Raw genomic sequence first — 20,117 nt, 5'->3', positions numbered from 1 at the left:
GAAGGAGGCAGCAATGCTGAAGACTGAATCAATGTTGTGGCCGGCTTCGACATCGAAGGTTGAATCGGCATGGACGGATCCATCAATGTCGAAGAATGGAACAATGGTTCTTGTCCACTCAAAAACTGCCGGGCACGCAAAGGTGAGCAAGAAGGAGTCTTAGGCGGATGTCCAGGCTCTTCTTCCTCGACATCGAGTCGTGCACTCAGGAAACCTTGGAAGGTCGATCCCGACAGCGTACTCAAAGCTGAGCCCATCAGATCCCTCAGGTCAGTATAATGCCCTCCTTCTTGCACCCATATGTCCGGTGTTTTAGGGGTCGCAGGAGACTGGATTGGGGTCCGAGCTGGAGACAGCAAATGAGGTACTCTCCCAGTCAATACCGGAGTCTTCGATATCGACGGGGTGGGTTGGTCCTGGCCTGCCGATGTCAACATAGGAGTCTGCAGCTGCACCACTGTCAACGCGGAGGGAGTCCTCAGCATCGAGCATGCACCATGAGTCACTGACACCTTAGAGCTCTGGGGAGCAAAAGAGGCAGACTCGTCCGAGTCGCCTTCAAAAGTCTGCACTGCCGCCGGGGAAGGGGTGCGGTGCTTCTTTACAGGTGGTGCCTCTGAACCCCCAGCTGCCACCTTCTCTATGTATTCCTTTCTGGAAACATCCTTCTTGAAACCTATGTATTCCTTTCTTGAAACCATTTTTGCCTGATTTCAACGCGGTTTTAGACTGCTGGGGCGCAGTTCCACAGATATCCTGCTGTGCCCTCGGCGCCGCAGAGCTCAATTCCGAAAGCACCTTCGACGTTGTGGCGCTCGATGTCGACTTCGAAGTCGGTGAAGTATCAGGGCGTGGCGTTGGGGGGGTGAAGCGCCTCATCATATAGCGCAGCCCGAAGCCACAATGCCCTATTCTGCCTAGTTTGTTTGGGAAAAGAGCAACAAACCTTACAGGCTGTGGTATTGTGCTCCTCTCCTAGGCACATTAGACAAGCCTCGTGATAGTCCATCGAGGGAAGTTTCGCACGGCATTTTATACACTGCTTAAACTTTTTTTTTTAACTTCCACTGTATCACAAGATAAGCAACTTCTCTCTACCACAACTAGTCTGTTATTCAAAGGCAGTCAATTTTCCAATCCAAGGTCAAATACCAGTACAGGAAAATGATGCTTCGCCAGAGCCAGTCTGTGACACAAATCCAGTCAGTTTGCCGATCCGAGTAAACACACAGAAATATCAGTCAAGTCAAGTCTGTTAAGCCAAACTCCAAGTCCGTTGTACAAGTCCGTTATCTAAACCAATTTTGTCCGTCAAGAAATCTAGTTCCGAGGAGCTTCAGCTATGAGGTTTGAATGCTAAGGCGGTCAAAGAGAAACTGGAAAATGGATGCCCCAACTGCCTCTTTTAACGACTTGGCACAGCACGTGCAGGCGGGAGGGGGCGTCATGAGGAGCTAATCAACCAGCCTGCGAGGTCCCTGCGCAGGTGCAGAACCCATTCCTTATGACCACAACGGATCACGATCCAGACTTAGATGTTTAGCAGGGAAGAGAAAGTTGGATGCTGTATCCAACTCTGTGCTCTCCACTCTGGATAGGCATGCACAGAGTTTCAGCTTTTTAAAAAAGGCTATGTATGTGCAGAATTGGATTCTTGATCAGAAAAGGAATTATGTATGAAGTACACAGATATGCATATTATTCCCCATTCAGTTAGGGATATGCACAAGGAAACCTGGTCTATATGCATATACCCTTGGCTGGACTTGAGCATATGAGGGTAATCTAGTGCACAGGAAGGTATGTTTAAATTTCCATTGATTTCAAGGGGACTTAAGTATACAGCCTGATCCTATGCATCAGAAGTCAGTCTCACCGAGTTCAATGAGACACACTCCTGGCATGAGGACATGATTAGGACTACAGCTTTAGTGGCAAACCTGAAACTATCCACAATATAAAGATACAGGCTGACATCCTCACTAACCTTCTGCCAATGTGTCAGGGTTTTCTATTGTGTAAGGGAGAGGGCCTACTGTGCCTTCCAAAACTATCTGCCTAAAGGTCCCCCATCCCTTAGGGATATAGTTTTGGGAAGCACAGATAGTTGCAGAGAAAAGGGGAGATCACAAAAAATCACATGATCTCCCTTTCCTGCAATGGAAAACCCTGGCAGGTTGACAGAGAGTTGTCTGTATGTTAGCCAGTCTCTGAATACAACAAATAGAGAGTGAAAAAATGCCTGTTAGTATAATCAAATTACAAGTGCATTTTTTAATGGAAAAAGAGAGGGGGGAAACAAACATCATCATGCAAAACTGGGAAATATGCTGAAACGAAACTTGTAAGATGTTAAGAGTTAAAACATGGAGAAAATGGCAACAGCAAATTATTCAATGGTTTCTAACAGTATTGTTGAGGTAGATTTTGGCAGCAAGAAGCAACATATTCCTAGATACCTATATCCTACTTTAGGAAGCCACAAAGTACACCGTTGCTTTTGTGAATCGAAAATCAAACACAAAGCTTCACATTAGATCAGCTAAACATCAGTATTCATTATATACGAAATGCATGCTAAATGCATTTTTGAATGGGTTTTTTTTTTAATGCCAGTTGTAGTTCTACACGTTGCCAGACTAGCTCTCTCTTATGGTGGGGTGGTGGGGAGGTTGTTCCTATTAAGGCAGTCAACACTAAACTATTGCTTCATTTTCCAGGTAACTATAAGTTAGTTCCTATGTTACTTTGTGTTGACATGGGTCTCTTGATAGCTATGTCAGCTGATGCTTGCATATGATGGTGAAATACATACCAGCTTCAGTTGGTGATGTTCTATAGAATTTAGATAGTTCTTGGTCAAAATTTCAAATGATCTCAAAATCACAAAAGATGTGGTAGTTCTACAAATAGTTTCTTTGCTATGTTCCTAATATCCAATGAATTGTGTAGAAACATAATTAATTCTTATAAGACATTTCTAAGTGCCTCTGAAAAATGTGCACAGTACTCTCAGACTATTGACTTATGAACACGAAGTTAATACAAGAGGACTTCATGTCTACAAGCAGGGAAGGTGAGTAGACTACTTTCCCATTTTTCTGCTCTGATAAGTAGATCATGTCTGTTTATTTTGTCAAATAAGCTAACTAAAGAGTTGCTTGTAATATAATAGATGCCCTACACGGAAACCACATGTGTAGGAGATGTATGAAAAATAACATGCAGATCTGTTATGCGTGACAACAGTATATGTCTATTTTGCTGTTGAGTACATGCACTGGGACCCTATGCAGGTTTATGTTTACAAAAACAGAAACATGATCATCTACAAGATGTTCTGTGCACTAAGTTAATGATTGACTGATTCCACTTATAGTCGAAGTTATATTTTAAGTGACTGTCTTTACTGCCTACAGTGACATGATACATCTGTTTTTCTGCACTTTCCCTCAAGCTGAAGCTATGAGGGAAATATGATGCCATGATTCATGTGTGATTGGGACAAATAATGATACTACTTACTGGCTTGAATCCTGCACATGAAGCCATTTGGAGCCTGTATAAGTTGAAATGTATTCCGGACTGAAGCTGTTGGCTTAGATTCAAATTTGATAATCACGTTCATTCACCCAAGGAGTGTGTTTTTGTTTTTAACATCCCCTTTCTGTTGTAGTTCCTGTGCTTCATACTATGCTATTCCAAAGGGTCCTCAACCTCCCAGGAGCAGATTTTCTGTGAGCACAGGGGCTGCAGAAGAAGAAAGGAGCTGGGAAAGCTCCATACTACCAACTGAACTATGTTCCATCAGCAAAACAGAAGTTAGCACCCAACCAGTTGTTAACAACCAATTACAATAGTACTGTTCTGCATGCAATCTCTTGTTTATTCAAAATGTTATTTGTGTTAAAGTCTAGCATGAGTCCCACTGAAATACATGCTGGTCATAGACTAGGTGTCTATGTGTCTAGTGTCTAGACTAGGATTACAACCTTGTGTTTATTTTTCCTTTTCGCCAATGCAGAAGGTTTTTCTTTACAAAATTAGTTACTAAAAGCTAAGAATTTAATCTGGGACCATAAAAATGGTTTTTTTCAAGTTAACCTTAATTGTTTCTTCTGCTGGTAACCAGTAACTAAAACGCAACATGTGCCCTGAATACCCACAACTTCAAGTCAACAAATAACGTATTGCATTTTGGGACAACATGAGTGATACATGCATCAATACTTAGGAGAATCTTCAAAAAAAAGAATAAAGTGACCCTCCCACATTGCCTCATATCTCTATTATGTATAGTTTTATAAGAAATGCAGATATGCATTGTTAAACTTGTGTAGCAAATTATCATCACGAGTTTCCACCTGATAAAACTGATACATTTGCCTCACCAGTGCAAGATTCCACATGGTAAGAGAAATACATTTTTCTAAGAAGGCAGATAGTTGTGAGCCTAAGAAGTATTTTTAAATGCTTAAATGTGCAAATATTTTAGTGAACAATTGAAAGAAAGAAAGAAAGAAAGAAAGAAAGAAAGAAAGAAAGAAAGAAAGAAAGAAAGAAAGAAACCCATTTTCAAAGCACTTCAAGAGCTGTGGTAAAGATTTGTCATAGATAAAACCCTGTGAAGGACATCAGAGAACCCACAAGTATTTATGGAATGAACCACAAGCTGTATACAGAAGTTAACAAATGTCTCATTACAACTAGGATATGATTCTCTTAGTAACAGAAGCATAGCCTTCACATTATATTCAACTTAAAATTCCACCATAATTAAAAGAAAGAAAATAATCTGTTTTAAATATTACTGGAAAATATTTTCCAAACAAACAAAACATTTGTAGAAACCAAATACAATGTAAATTATATTTACAAACAAACCATTAATAAAAAAAGAGTAACAGTAAGCTTTCTGAAGCTTTTCTGAATTATTTTACAGTAACACTGTTTACCACAACCAAGACTTTTAGATGTCAATTTTAAACACATATGGCAGCAAAGTATCCTTGAAATGACTGTTCAAAAACATATGTTTTGAAATCAGCAGGAAGAGCCCAAGGGACAGACAATGAAACATTTTGTGGAAAGTGAACTATTTGCCTAGCTGGAATTTATTTAAATTCAAGCTAAAAGTACTCTTCTAAACACTGTCATGCTCAGGAACAAAACTTGTACTCATTCTTACCATGAGTAAAATTGATACCACTATGTTTTAATGTAATGACTGAATCAGTAATCTGAAGGAGAGCTACCTTCATTAAAGCTAGCTGCACTGAGAAATGGATGTCTGGACTTCCATTGCAGAAGTTGGAGAAAAGACTGGAATTACAGTGGGGTGAAAACTATTTATTTAAAATACTTTTATGCTGCTTTCCTTGGCAGCTCTAACTAACAAACAACAGTAAAAAAAAAAAAAATCAAATACACAGCTGTAAACAATATAAAATAATATAAAATAAGCAACAATAAAAACCATTCCAGGTTAAAGAGCTATGGGGGGATGGGGAACCCCTTTCATCCAAAGGCTTGACGAAAGAGGGAAGTTTTACAGCCTCTTTGAAAGCTCACATAAAAAGGTAGCTCTCCACAGATTGAATTCCATAGTTTTGGAATTATATGTGATAAGACTCAAACTCCTAGCCATTACCATCCTAACTTTCCAGAAGGAATTAAAGGACCACAAGATCTGGCGTAAAGGTATTTATTTAAGTACTTCCCTCCCAAATCCTGATTAGTATTTATGTCCAGATCATAGTTTCTGAGGAATTTGTGGATGAACTCAATACTCTTCCACATATTTTCATGAACTTTTGAATAGAGACCTAGTAGAGTGGTCATGAGAGTAATTAATTTCCAGCAGTAGTTTCATTAAGCAATTCTCTCTGTATGACTATGTATCTAAGAACTTAGGGAATGATGAAATCTAGCTACCTTCCATCAGGCTCTATATAATTGCTTTCTTCCCCTTCATTATGCAGAGCAGAAACAGTATAACCAAGTCTATATTAACTTCATACAATGAAGTCTGCAGCCAAATTATACAAGTTGCAGGAAAATCAGGTAATTTAACTGCCATGTTGATATGAAAGCAATATGCCATGTGGATATTGTTTTAAGGTTGATTTAGATTAATAATGGGTGTAAATAAGGTAAACATGTTGCCGGCCTACATGTCCTCCAAACTCACTAAGCCTTCTTCAAAAATGTATAGATAAGAGGATAGATTAAAGTAAGCATTTCCAGCAAAGAACAGGATGGTATAGGATTAAGAAAAAAGGTCCATCATTAAGAAAGTGTAGCACCTTTGATCAGCCATTAAAGACTGAAAGATGATGGTGATGATTACATTTTATATCCCGCTCTTCCTCCAAGGAGCCCAGAGCGGTGTACTACATACAGTACAAATTTCTCCTCACAACAACCCTGTGAAGTAGGTTAGGCTGAGAGAGAAGTGACTGGCCCAGAGTCACCCAGCAAGTATCATGGCTGAATGGGGATTTGAACTCAGGTCTCCCCAGGCCTAGTCCAGCACTCTAACCACTACACCACGCTGATCTATCATGAACTCTGGTATGAGGTGCAAGTGGCTATTGATTGAACTTAGAAATTGATTAAAAAATATGGCAATACAGTGGGACACTCTTCTAAATAATATGTTTTCATTTCTGTTCCAATTACAGTTTAACTGGAATCTTGCTCCTCAGAGATGACTTACAGATTCTATAAAACATTATGCAACAAAGAGGAATGCTGGTCTTGTGGTAGCAAGAATAAGTTGTCCCTTTGCTAAGCAGGGTTCACCCTGCTTGCACTTGAATGGGAGACTATGTGTGAGCACTGTAAGAAATTCTCTTTAGGGGATGGGGACAATCTGGGAAGAGCACCTGCATGCATGCATGCAGAATGTTCCAAGTTCCCTCCTTGGAATCTCCAAGATAGGGCTGAGACTCCTGCCTGCAATGTTGGAGAAGCTGCTGACAGCCTGATAGGTCTGAGAGAGACTCCTGCCTGAAACCTTGGAGAAGCCCTTGCCAGCAGTGTTCCCTCTAACCGGGATTTCCAGATGTTGACTACAACTCACAGAATCCCCAGCTGCAATGGCTTTTGCTTGGGGATTATGGGAGTTGTAGTGAACATTTGGGAATCGCTGTTAGAGGGAACACTGCTTGCCAGTCTGTGTAGACAATACTGAGCTAGATGGACCAATGTTCTGACTCGGTATATGACAGCTGCCTATGTTCCTATGTCATCAAGGTCAAGGCATACTGCAAATTAGGGATAATAAGTGGATGTGTGGATCTAAGTCTGACCAAAATGTTTTCCATTTGGAGCCCCTAGCATAATCACTGATACAAAGGATTTCCCCACACTATTCTGCACCTCAGTCACTTTCTCCCAAAGTGAGGCCTATGCAAAGGGCTCCTTTTAGCTCTTTTCCTCTGGTATGAATAGCAAGAGAGGCTTGGCAAAACCCTTTCCCCATACATTTAAGACAGAGGGAAATGCCCATACCCTCCAACATTTCACTGATAAAGATAGGAACATGCCTGTGAATGTGGAGGGTGGGGCGCAGATGCACACCCTGGAAAGCATGACATACTATTCTGACTACAAGCATTCTACAACATGGAAAGCTGGTAATAAAAGTACATGCAGAACACATTAATCCAGATTACCATAGCAGATGAGCCAAGGCCATCCACTTCAGGATTGTGCAGTTAAAACAGGGACCCACTTGTTAACAACCAATTCTCATTCCAAGGGTTACTGTCCAAGTCCTCCTGCCCCCTCCCTCGGTATTACAGACTGCTGAAGCCTGTATTTCATCTACTAGATACTAAAGCATCTAAGTAACTAGTACTAGGGATGTGCATGGAACCGGGCAGGGGTGGCTTGAGGGGGTGGGGGGTGGCACTTTAAGGGTGGGGGAGGGTGCACTTACCCCTCCCCCCACCAGTGCTCATTTTCCATAAAAGTCTTTGGGGCAGCAGTATATCTCCCTGCTGCCCCTTCCCCCTCTTTGGCCGGAAGTACCGGGTGCATGTGCACGAACGTAATGGGTACATGTGTACCTGGGACTTCTGGCCGAAGAGGGGGAAGGGGCGGCAGGGAGGTACACTGCTGCCCCAAAGGCTTTTATGGAACACGAGCGCTGGTGGGGGTAAAGCAGGGGAAGGGGTAAGTACACCCTCCCCCACCTTTAAAGTGCCACCCCTGGGCTTCAAACTTCAACCCCCCCCGTGTTCGAACCTGTTCGGAGGCCCGTAAAAGGGCCTTCAAACAGGTTCGTGCACATCCCTAACTAGTCCAGCTAAACCAGCTGGCAGAAGGTTGTGTCTATGCAAATTCCTTCTGAATATTTGCCATCTTTGTCTTCAATCTAGAGTTATATAATTTTCTTTCTTTCTACCTAATTTCTGTTTTCTTTGATATAATTGTATCTCTTCTCCTAAAAATGAAAGGGAGCTTTCAGTATGGGAATTAAAAATGTTAGATGTTTGTACAATAACATACTGGTGTGTATCCAGAAGACACTCCCAGTCCACACAACTCCAAGTTTCTCAGGCTGAGGAACTGGGCCAATTTGAGGTGACAAGGAAAGATGTTCTAAACTGTCTTCTGTCTTGCAAAACTAAACTGTCTTGCAAAACTGTCTTGCAAAACTAAAAATTAACAGATCACCAGGGCCAGATGGCATCTGCCCAAGAGTTCTGAAGGAACTCAAATGGGAAATTGCCAATCCCCTAGCAAAAATATGTAACTTGTCACTACAATCAGGCTCTGTACCTGAGGACTGGAAAATAGCCAATGGGACTCCAATTTTCAAAAAGGGATCCAGGGAGGATCCGGGAAATTATAGGCCTGTCAACTTAATTTCGGTGCGGGGTAAATTGATGGTAAGCATACTTAAGTACAAAATTGTTAAACATAAAGAAGAAAAGGCCTTGTTGAAGGAGAACCAGCATGGCTTCTGCAAGGGAAAGTCTTGCCTCACTAACCTTTTGGAGTTCTTTGAGAGTGTCAACAGGCATGTGGATAAAGGTGATCTGGTTGACATAGTATACTTGGACTTCCAAAAAGCTTCTGATAAAGTTCCCCACCAAAGGCTCTTGAGTTAACTAAGCAGTCATAGAATAAGGGGACAGGTTCACGTGTGGATTGGTAACTGATTGAAGGATAGGAAATAGAGAGTAGGAATAAGTGGACAGTTTTCACAATGGAGGGAAGTAGGAAGTGGGGTCCCCCCAGGGATCAGTACTGAGACCAGTGCTCTTTAACTTCTGTACATAAACGATCCAGAAGTTGGGGTGACCAGCAAAGTGGCCAAATTTGCAGATGACACTAAACTATTTAGGGTAGTGAAATCCACAATGGATTGTGAGGAACTCCAAAAAGATCTCTCCAAATTGGGAGAGTGGGCAACAAAATGGCAAACGCAGTTCAATGTAGGCAAGTGTAAAGGGATGCACATTGGGGCAAAGAACCCCAACTTCAAATATACGCTGATGGGATCTGAGCTGTCAATGACTGACCAGGAGAGAGAGCTTGCAGTCTTGGTGGACAGCTCACTGAAAGTGTCGTCTCAGTGCTCGGCAGCTGTGAAAAAGGCTAATTCCATGCTAGGAATCATTAGGAAGGGAATTGAAAATAAAAATGCTAATATTATAATGCCCTTATACAAATCTATGGTGCAGCCACATCTGGAGTACTGCGTATAGCTTTGGTCACTGTATCTTAAGAAGGACATTGTAGAACTGGAAAAGGTGTAGAAGAGGGCAACCAAAATGATCAGGGGCCTGGAGCACCTTCCTTATGAGGCTAGGCTACAGCATCTGGGGCTCTTTACCTGGGAAAAGAGGTGATCGAGGTGTATAAAATTATGCATGGAGTGGAGAGGGTGGACAGAGAGAAATTTTTCTCCCTCTCTCACAACACTAAAACCAGGGGTCACCCCATGAAACAGAAGGTCAGGAAATTTAGAATCAACAAGAGGAAGTACTTTTCCAGACAGCGCATAATTAATCTGTAGAATTCTTTGCCATGGGATGTGGTGATGGCCACCTGCTTGGATGGCTTAAAAGGGGCCTAGACAGATTCATGGTGGACAGGTCTATCAATGGCTACTAGTCTGGTGGCTGTAGGCCATCTCCAGCCTCAGAGGGACAATGCCTCTCAATACCAGTTGCAGGGGAGCAACAGCAGGAGAGAGGGCATGCACATACCTCTTGCCTGTGGGCTCCCCAGAGGCATCTAGTGGGCCACTATGTGAAAGGATGCTGGACTAGATGGGCCTTGTGTCTGATCCAGCAGTACATCTTGATGTACTTGTATGCTGAAGTAAACATTCCTGATTTTATACGTCTGTTGATGAGTCGGACCCATACCACCCATTCTAACATAACATTTGCCTACATATGTGGAAAGGGGACTGACAAGCAAATCCACTTTTCAGGACGTTATGATAACTTTATTTCTCTCCCTCACTTCAGGGAAGCTGGAAGGTTTCAAGCAACCTATGCCGTTCTATAAATTCCTATGCTTGATTGAAAATAAAAATCTGTCATTTTTAAAGCTGTAAAATATTTTACTGGTGGGAAAGAATTTTGATGTTTGTAACTTCTATTGAAGTGTAGTCCGAAGTAGCTTTCAAACACACTCAAAATATTGCCACATCTGAGAAACAGACCAACCGGAAGTACAAGACACTTGTTCATCTGTATTTCTGTGACTTTTCTCACTTGCTATTATTTGCAACTATACTTTCAAGTTTCTCAGCAGTGCCAACTTGAGTAAGGATCATATATTATTTTTATCATGTTGATTACATATGTTCTCCAGTTTTGCTGCCTACATATGATTAGTGTGGTTTGCACAAAGTCAGTGACACAATCCAGAGCACGACATTCACAGAAAAATGTGTTTACTATGAAACTTTGCCTTAGAAGTTTGCTTTCTTTCACAGCTTTGATCCAGCATTTTGAATGTCTGCTAACCATCTAACATTATGAAAATCACTTTCACGATATGCAGCTACTGAGGGATATGGTATTTGCAAAAAGATCCCCCTCCTGGTTTTTTCAGCAGGGAAAAGATCTTTTCTGATGACATTCATAGTGTTGCAATAGCTTGAATAATATTTAAACTGCTGTTCAGCAATTCCTCAGTGGATTTTTGATGTTTGAATGAACATGAAAGAATGAAACAAAAAAGTTTCTGATACAAAAATTAGACAATTCTAAATGAAAATATTTTCACCTGAGTCCAAATTTTATTGCAAAGATGTTTTTCAACTTTTCACATTAATCTCCTCAATAGGAGATTAAGATTGAGCCCATCAACCCTGCCACTCAAAGAACAGCTAATCTTCATAGGCAAGTTAACATTGGTAGCTTGGCAACATGGTTTGGATACATGAGGTCCCAGGTTCAATCTCCAGAACCTCCAATTAGAAAGGATCTCAGATGGCAGGCTGAGAAAGACTTCCTCTACCCAAGATCTTGAAGAGCCCCTATGGTTAAAGTAGACAGTACGGCACTAGATAAACTGGACTACATAAAGACTCAATGGGAGGCAATTCTGTATTCTCAGTGTTTGCATAGGGGCCTAAGATGCATCAACCCAAACATGCATAGACCTGATCAACATTAATTATTTCTCTTGATTTTGTGATGTGCAGGTCATGTGGAAAAGGCTCACGTGTGCTTGATATTATGCATCTGGGTCTCTATGCAAATGTTGAAAAGTATGCAAATGACAGGTCAGCCAATCCCAACCTCACACACAGTACAACTGACTTGATAGTACTATTTTTGAATTCAGAAGCATTTGCTATTTTGAAATTGAAAATATATATATACTTACTGATAAATATCTTTTCTAAGTACAATTCTGCTAAGAGGATTGTCAGCCTGAGGGGCCATAGACACAGAACCAATCTTAAGGACCAAAGTATCCTCCTTGTTATCTATAATTAAGACAGAAACAAAACAAACACATGTGGGTCATATTTGAGAGCATGAACAGAGTCAGAGTCATATTAAAGAACTTCATCAGCATAAGCAGAGATTCACATAGGTAGTACTCAGGTACTTATGAGTACCAAAATTTGTAAAAGAGTACCCCAAATGGTTGGAAAATGCTCAAATGAGTACTGTTTGGAGTCAACTCACAAACCTGCCCCTTCGCTTGCTGGTCACCCTCACTGCTACTCCCTCACTATCACTTGCCAGTGGCTCTCTAGGCCTCTCAGAAGTGGAAAAGGCCTGGTTCTTGTCTGTAGACAGAATCAGGGCCTTTCCTCATCTGAGCAGCTGGAGAGCTGCGGGGAATGGATGGCATACATGCAGACAGGAACAGGGCCTTTTCTGCTTATGAGAGGTCCAGAGAGTTGTTGGTGAACGACAGTAAGAATAAATGACAGCGAGGAGTACAGAGGAAGGTAGGAGTGGCAACGAGGGTGGCAGGAGCTTCTCATGGTGAGTGAAGGACTGTACCATTGAAGTGGCAGGGGAGGAGGATGAGGAGCAGTAGCAGCAGCTAGTGAGATATCTGATATAAACAGGTTGCTCACCTGTAATTATTGATCTGGAAGTGATCCATTCCAGTCATAAGTGTGGGTTTTGCACCTGCGTGGGACCATTCAGGCAGAATTGACTAGCTCCTCGAAGTGCTAAGCCCCGCCCCCTACACGTGGGGCACTTCCTTAGTTTGGGTGGGCTGGCATTTTATCCTCAGTTCCTGAAGGAGCAACATTTGGATACAATCATCATAAAGATTCAGTCCATGGCTTTTATAAGGTAAGTAGTACTCCATATTCCATAAACACAGATATTGTCACTGCACATACTGCAGTGGGGCCAGACGGTAGGGTCTTATGACTGCAACAGATCACTTCCAGATCAATAGTTGCAGGTGAGCAACCTGTTTATCTGGATCATAATCTGTTGCACTCAGAAGAGCAGGTGACTAACGAGCTGTCAGTCTGGGGATGGGTGTAGTATGCTAAGGTAAGACCCTTTTCAGCACACCCCTCCCGAAGTTGGCCTGAGCTGCAGAACAAAGGTCCAAGGCATAGTGTTTAACAAAGGTATGCTCAGAGGACCAAGTTGCTGCCGTACAAAGCTTAATGTCGGCCATATGGGCAGTATAGGTAGCATAAACCCTGGTAGAGTGGGCCTGTATGGTCCTTGGAGGCTCCACTTCCTGGTGCTTCTATGTCAGGAAAATGAATTCCACAATCCAGGGGGATAGTCTTTGTCTAGAAATTTGGCAATCTTTAGCTTTGCCCTTGTAACTTACAAAAAGACATTTTGTGTTACTATAAGGCTTGATCAGATTCAAGTAGAATAGGAGCGTACGCCATATATCCAAGGAATGCAGTGACCGTTCCAGAGCCGTATTGGACTTTTGGTAGGCAAGACAATGTCACTGTTGATATGGAAGTCTGTAACCGCTTTAGGTCTAAACTTAGCATCCAAGCAAAGCACTACCTTGTTGTCATGAACTTTAGTATAAAGGGCATCAATGCATAGAGCATTTATTTGGCTCCCCCGACGGGTCGATGTTGTGGCTATTAGAAAAGCAGTCTTTAGAGTCATGAGTTTAGGAAGAGCTGTCACCATGGGCTTGAATGGAGACTCTGTTAAAGCTGACAGAACCATGGATAAACTCCAATGTTTAGTGGGCCGACGGATGGGCGGGTAGAGGTTGTTTAGGCCTTTTACGAATCTCTTTGTGTACAGATGCAAGAAAACTGCCTTTCTGTCTCATCAGGGATGGTAAGCAGAAAAGGCGGCCAGATGGACTTTGATGGAAACATTGGCCAGCTTCTGCTGCTTCAGGTTCGTGAGGTATAGCAATACTTGGCGAGAAGTAGCAGCCTGAGGCAGGAAGCCATGCTTTTGTGCATATATCCTAAAACTCTTCAATTGGCTGTTGTCATTGACATGATTAGATTTCTTCCAGTCATTTAGAAGGATGTCATTTAACAACCTATCCTCCAGGCTGTCAAGTTCAGAATTTTCAGGTCATGGTGGTAGAGCTGTCCACTGTCCTTAACCAGAAGATCCTCGCATTGAGGTAATAATCTGTAGCAACCCTTCGACAGTCTGTGCGCTTGTTGAAACCATGGCTGTCGAGACCACCATGGAGCAATTAATATGCAGTTTTACAGACTCCTGTAGGATTTTTGCCAGGACCCAGTTCAATAGAGGATATGTGGTGCGGGGTGTGTGTGCATAGAAACTGATGACCCCAGCTGAATTGGAAGGCATTCCCTCTGGAGCTGAGGCTGATCCTGGCCCTTGAGCAATACTGGGAGAGCTTCTTACATAAAAACATAAGAACAGTCCTGCTGGATCAGGCCCAAGGCCCATCTAGTCCAGCATCCTGTTTCACACAGTGGCCAACCAGATGCCACTGGAAGTCTACAGGCAGGGCACGCCTTCTCTCCTGCTGTTATTGGTACTCAGAAGCATCCTGCCATTGAGGCTGGAGGTGGCCTATAATCCCCCAACTAGTAGCCGTTGCTAGACCTCTCCTCCATGAAGTTATCCAAACCCCTCTTAAAGCCATCCAGGTTGTTGGCTGTCACCACATCTTGTGGCAGAGAATTCCACAAGTTGATTATGTGTTGTGTGAAAAAGTACCTCTGTTTGCTGGTCCTAAATTTCCTGGCAATCAATTTCATGGGATGACCCGTGGTTCAAGTGTTATGTGAGAGGGAGAATTTCTCTCTATCCACTTTCTCCACAACATGCATTATTTTATAGACCCCTGTTATGTCTCTCCACAGTCGTCTTTTTTCTAAACTAAATAGCTCCAGGTGTTGTAGCCTTGCCTCATAAGAAAGGTGCTCTAGGCCCCTGATCTTTCCTATTTATTTATTTATTCATTCATTCATTCATTCATTCATTACATTTACTCTTCCTCCAAGGAGCCCTAAGTTTCTCCTCACAACAACCCTGTGAGGTAGGTTAGGCTGAGAGTTAGGCTGACTGGCCTAGAGTCACCCAGCAAGTATCATGGCTGAAAGGGGATTTGAACTTGGGTCTCCCCGGTCCTAGTCCAGTACTCTAACCACTACACCATGCTGGCTGGTTGCCCTCTTCTGCACCTTTTCCAGTTCTACAGTGTCCTTTTTTAGATGCGGTGACCAGAATTGTACACAGTACTCCAAGTGTGGCCGCACCATCATTTTGTATAAGGGCATTATTATATTAGCAGTTTTATTTTCAATCCCCTTCCTAATTATCTCTAGCATGGAATTGGCCTTTTTTACATTGAGTCGACACTTTCAACGAGCTATCCATGACCCCAAGATCCCTCTCTTGGTCAGTCACCAACAGCTCAGATTCCACCAGTGCATACTTGAAGTTGGGGTTTTTCTTCCCAATGTGCATCACTTTACACTTGCCAACACTGAACCACATTTGCCATTTTGTCACCCACTCACCCAGTTTGGAGAGATCCTTTTGGAGCTCCTCACAATCCATTTTGGATTTCACTACCCGAAAGAGTTTGGTATCATCTGCAAATTGGGCCTCCTCGCTGCTTACCCCTACATCATTTATGAATAAATTAAAAAACACTGTTCCCAGTACAGATGCCTGGGGGACCCCACTTCTTACTTTCCTCCATTGTGAAAACTCTCCATTTATCCCTACCCTCTCTTTTTTGTCCTTGTTTTCTGATGTGGCAAAAAGTTCTATATGTGCCCCCCTCCCCAGTCCTTGAACAGCATTTGGAGGTATGTGAGACTGACTTCCCATTCATGCTGTTGCAGGTAGATTTGTGACCTGCTGAGGTGATCCGCTAGAGTGTTCTCCACACACTTGATGTGGACCGCGGTCAAAGTCATTTGTTGCACTATTGCCCAAATCCAAATTTTCAGGCTTAGCATGCAAAGGGAGAGGGAAATCATTCCTCCCTGGTGGTTTAGGTATGCGATCACCATGATATTGTACAGGCTGATTTGGATCACCTTGCCCTTCAGAGATGGCTGGAAGGACTTCAGCACCTGAAAAACCTCAAGACGTTCAAAAACATTTATATGCAGTTTGCACTGGGTTGGAGACCACAGTCCCTGCGCTTGAAGACCGCCACAGTGGGCTCCCTAGCCCCGGAGGAATGCGTCCATCATGACCTAGGCAGATGGCTGAGGAGCCTGGAAGGGGACTTCTGACAGTAAGTTGACTTCCTTGATCCACCACTGGAGAGAAAGCAAGACTGGCTGAGGAATCAGATGTTTGTGCGCACTGTCCACACTTTGCTGGAAAGCTGAAAGAAACCAGAGCTGAAGACGTCTGAGTCACAGCCTGGCATAGTGTACAGTGGTGTTGAATGACGCCATGAGCCCTAGCAGTTTCTGCACTTCATGTGCTGTCTGAGTGGGCTGAGCTATAAAAGTGGCAATCTGGGTCTTCATGCACACAAAGAGCTCTTCGGGCAGAAAAGTCCATTGCGATTCTGCATCAATGATGGACCAGATGTAATCTATCCTTTTGACTGGATGTAGTCTGGACTTTGTCCAATGCACTTGGATGTCTTTATCCTTGAGTAGGGCCAGGACTGTAGAAACCTGCAACACTAACTCATTTTTCCATTGTCCTGCCAGGAGCCAGTCATCGAGAAATGGAAAAATTGTCAACCTCTGCGCCTGGAGATGCGCTATAATCACAGCCATGCATCTGGTAAATACATGGGGGGCCCATCACCAAACTAAACAGCAAGACTTTGTATTGATAGATGTGGTGCCCCACCGTGAACCTGAGGTACTGTCTGTGATTGCAATGGATCCCAATGTGGAAATACGCATCTCAGAAATCCAATGTTGCAAACCACTCCTCCCTGTGGAGGAAAGGATGCTCTGCAATGCCACCATATGAAACTTGTGCACGTCCATGTGCTGGTTTAGCCAATGATGATCCATGATGGGCCAAAGGCCCCCATCCCCATTGGGAACCTGAAAGTAGTGGGAGTAAAAACCCTGCCACTGATCTGTCCACCGAATTGGTGATATTGCACCTTTCCTTAAAGTCTGAACTTCCACCATCAACAGTGGGGATATTGGCGTGTACTTAATCCCATGTAATGATGGGAGAGTTGTAAATTCGATTGCATAGCCCATCTGGACTATGCAAAGGACCCAACGGTCTGATGTTATGTTGTGCCATGATAAGGCATGACTTGCCAGCCTGATGTTGGAGGCAGCTAAGATGGCTAGAGTTATGAAAATTGCTACTGGGAGCTCTTGGAAAGGATGATTTGGAGGACAGGCCACATAATCAAAGATGCTGTTTTTCCATGTCAGAGGTTTTTGGATGTGGACCATGAGAATTCTTCACTTTCTGACAGAAAAGTTTCCTATTAAAGGGCTGATAAGGCTTACAGTAGTCTTTCTTTTCCAATTGTTTATAGGGGTATTGCCAACTGCCGAACAAATGGTATTTAGAAGAGTAAGTCTGGGTAGGTGCGGTGAAAGTTTTCACCATGAATTTGGATTTTTTTGATGGACTCCATGGTAGAGCCTGTAGACTCACAGAAAAGACCCTTGCTATCAAATGGCAGATTCTCAACACTGTCCTTCATGTCTGGTTGGAGGGCAGTGGATTGCAGCCATGCATGTCTCTGAAAAGAGACTGCAGTCACCAAAGTGCATGTCTCGGTTTCTGCTAGGTGTTTGGCATTGCTCAACTGCTTTCTAGTAAGAAGGGTAGCAGTGGCATGGATTTCATCGAACCTAGTCAAGAATTCTTTTGGAGACAAACTGGCTTGCTCGTTAAAAAGTGAGCCCCATAAAGAATGAGAGTATTTGGCAAAAAAACAGTATAATTTTGCAATTTTAACTGCAAGACAAGAAGTTGAGTAAATCTTATGACCCATCACATCTAACTTGTGTCCTTTCAGCTTGAAAGGCTGAAGGGGTTGAGTGTGTTGATAAAAAGGGGTCAAGAAGAAGACATCCTAGGTGTTCTTAGAACTGAAAGAGCAGTCACGTCCTCATCGGCATTGAGCCCGTGGCTAAGAAAGCCGTAGAAGGCTGAAACTGAAGGGGTGCTCTTGCTGGAATCTAACATGTTCAGAAGGCATTGCGCATCACCAGGACCTAAAACAAGATCCAGATCGTCATTGTCATCAGCATTGACGTTGAAAACGACTGGTGAGGTCAAAGAGTGGGGATGCACTCTTTGCGTCTGTGATGCCGATGAAGGAGTTTGTAAAGCAGTCTTGGCAGGAGACAAGGACTTGCCATGCAGTCGAGAAGTCAACACCGAGGTTGGAATCAATGCGGGTATCAACGTCGACGCTGAAAGGAGAACCGAGTGTTAAGAAGTTGGTGTTGAGGTCGATATCAAAGTTCGTTGGATGCTGGAGGGAGACAGTTGTAGGGTCTCTGCATTGAGACTTATCAGTCTTATCTCAATGTTTCTTGGGAAGAGGGTCACCCTCGGTGTCTTGTTCACGGTGTCGAGACTTATGGTGCCTATGGTATGTAGAGTTTGAAGGCAGTTTTGGAGCCTTAAACAGGGCATCAGAGCCCAATGTCACGGCCCCTTGTGTAGAGGATTTAGACTGCACCTCCACAGTCCTTGACATCGATGCCATGCTTGACGTTGAAGGAATAGGTGCGTCAATAGGCGAACGGGGCATAGGAGTGTCAGGACGAAGTGCCTCATCATATAATGCAGCCCAAAGGTGTAGCCCTATTTTTGTGGGTTTGGTGAGAGAAAGTGAGGCATATTTTGCAGGCTGATGTGTTGTGCTCCTCTCCAAGGCAAAGGAGAGAGAGTTCATGGTCATCCCCTGAAGGGAGCTTAGCATTACAGCAGAGACAATGCTTAAAAGTCTTTTTCTTATCCATGAGGGAAGGTAGAGGGGGGGAACAAAGGGGACTTAAATGCCCAAGTCAAGAGTCCATTCCGAGTCAGTGCCATCGAAGGCTCTTTGTCAGTCCGAGTCGTAGCCAAAAGAATCTGTCAGTTTGTCCATTTTTTGTTTTTTAAACAATTAATTAAAGAATAGCAAAGTCTGGCCCGAATCAGAGGAATATAACAAGTTCAAGTTCAAGTTCAGCTTGTGGCTGTAACATTAAAGAACTTGAACTTGAACTAACAAATACATGTTTCTTTCTTTTCCAGAGAAAAAAGTTCCAGCCAAAGAGCTCACTGTCTGAGGTGCCGACACAATGGCGGTCAGAAAGGAACTGAGGAGAAAACGCTAGCCCACCCAAACTAAGGAAGTGCACTACATGCAGAGAGCAGGGCTTAGCGCTTCAAGGAGCTAGTCAATTCTGCCTGAGTGGTCCCGTGCAAGTGCAGAACCCACTCTTATGAGTGCAATGGATCACAATCCAGATCTGTGAATACCGAACCATTTCTGCTGGTACTCACTTGGGAACCTAGTCTTTAAAAATATGTGAACCCCTGTGCAAAAGTATCAGTGATGTCACATTTTAGCAAAGCAACTCAATCTGTGCAATGAGTACTAGTACAATCAATATGTTTGTTCAAAAGAAAATTATACTAGCTAGTGGTTTCAATCAACACTGAAAGCTGCTTCATCTGTACCCATTTAGTGTGGTCATTGTTAAATAACAAATTACTAGGTCAAACAAAAGTGAAGGAGCTTGTTTGTAAGAAGGATGAAGCACATCAGAGCTGTTACTTCTACTGTTCAGTATATAAAAAAACCTACCTTATTTTCTCTTATGGAAATTTTGATTTTTATAATTTTGATCAATGACTAGATCCTTCCAAGAAAGAGTAAGTATAATATTGACCAGATAAATGCCCTTCATTATGATTGGTAGAGAACTTGATGAGTCCTGTATATTGCAAGGATTTGGGGATGGGTGTCAGTGCATTTCTGTGCTTGTGTGGGGGGTAGCCATCCACTTAGTGATACACTCAGGGACAATATTGGGGTAGCTAAACTGATTCCCCCATACCCCTTTTCAATTGTGTTCCAGATTACAGCCCATTTACTTCCCCCCAGAGAACTCAATGAGTGTGTGGCACTAAAACAAGCCACTTCCCAGGTCGTGCTACATATGTCAAGAGTATCAGAAGGGTAACATGGAATGCTAGGAACTAGCACATATGACTTCACCGATT

At 43.0% G+C, this 20,117-nt stretch overlaps 1 protein-coding gene across 11 annotated transcripts in view; it reads right to left on the bottom strand.

The window, feature by feature from the left end:
• Positions 1-20,117, bottom strand: part of VPS13B (vacuolar protein sorting 13 homolog B) — a 714,157-nt gene that overhangs the window by 309,591 nt on the left and 384,449 nt on the right. For 10 of the 11 annotated variants that reach the window (XM_053245162.1, XM_053245154.1, XM_053245151.1 and 7 more), the window contains one exon: positions 11,866-11,968. In XM_053245162.1, the coding sequence (XP_053101137.1) occupies positions 11,866-11,968 (103 nt within the window). Of the gene's footprint in view, positions 1-11,283; positions 11,513-11,865; positions 11,969-20,117 lie in introns of those variants that run through there. The other variant, XM_053245160.1, reaches the window with a different exon arrangement.

The sequence above is a fragment of the Hemicordylus capensis genome, chromosome 4 (genome assembly GCF_027244095.1).
Source record: "Hemicordylus capensis ecotype Gifberg chromosome 4, rHemCap1.1.pri, whole genome shotgun sequence".
Classification (NCBI taxonomy): domain Eukaryota; kingdom Metazoa; phylum Chordata; class Lepidosauria; order Squamata; family Cordylidae; genus Hemicordylus; species Hemicordylus capensis.
Note: the sequence above shows the minus strand (reverse complement) of the source record. Positions and strands in the feature narration are given on the sequence as shown.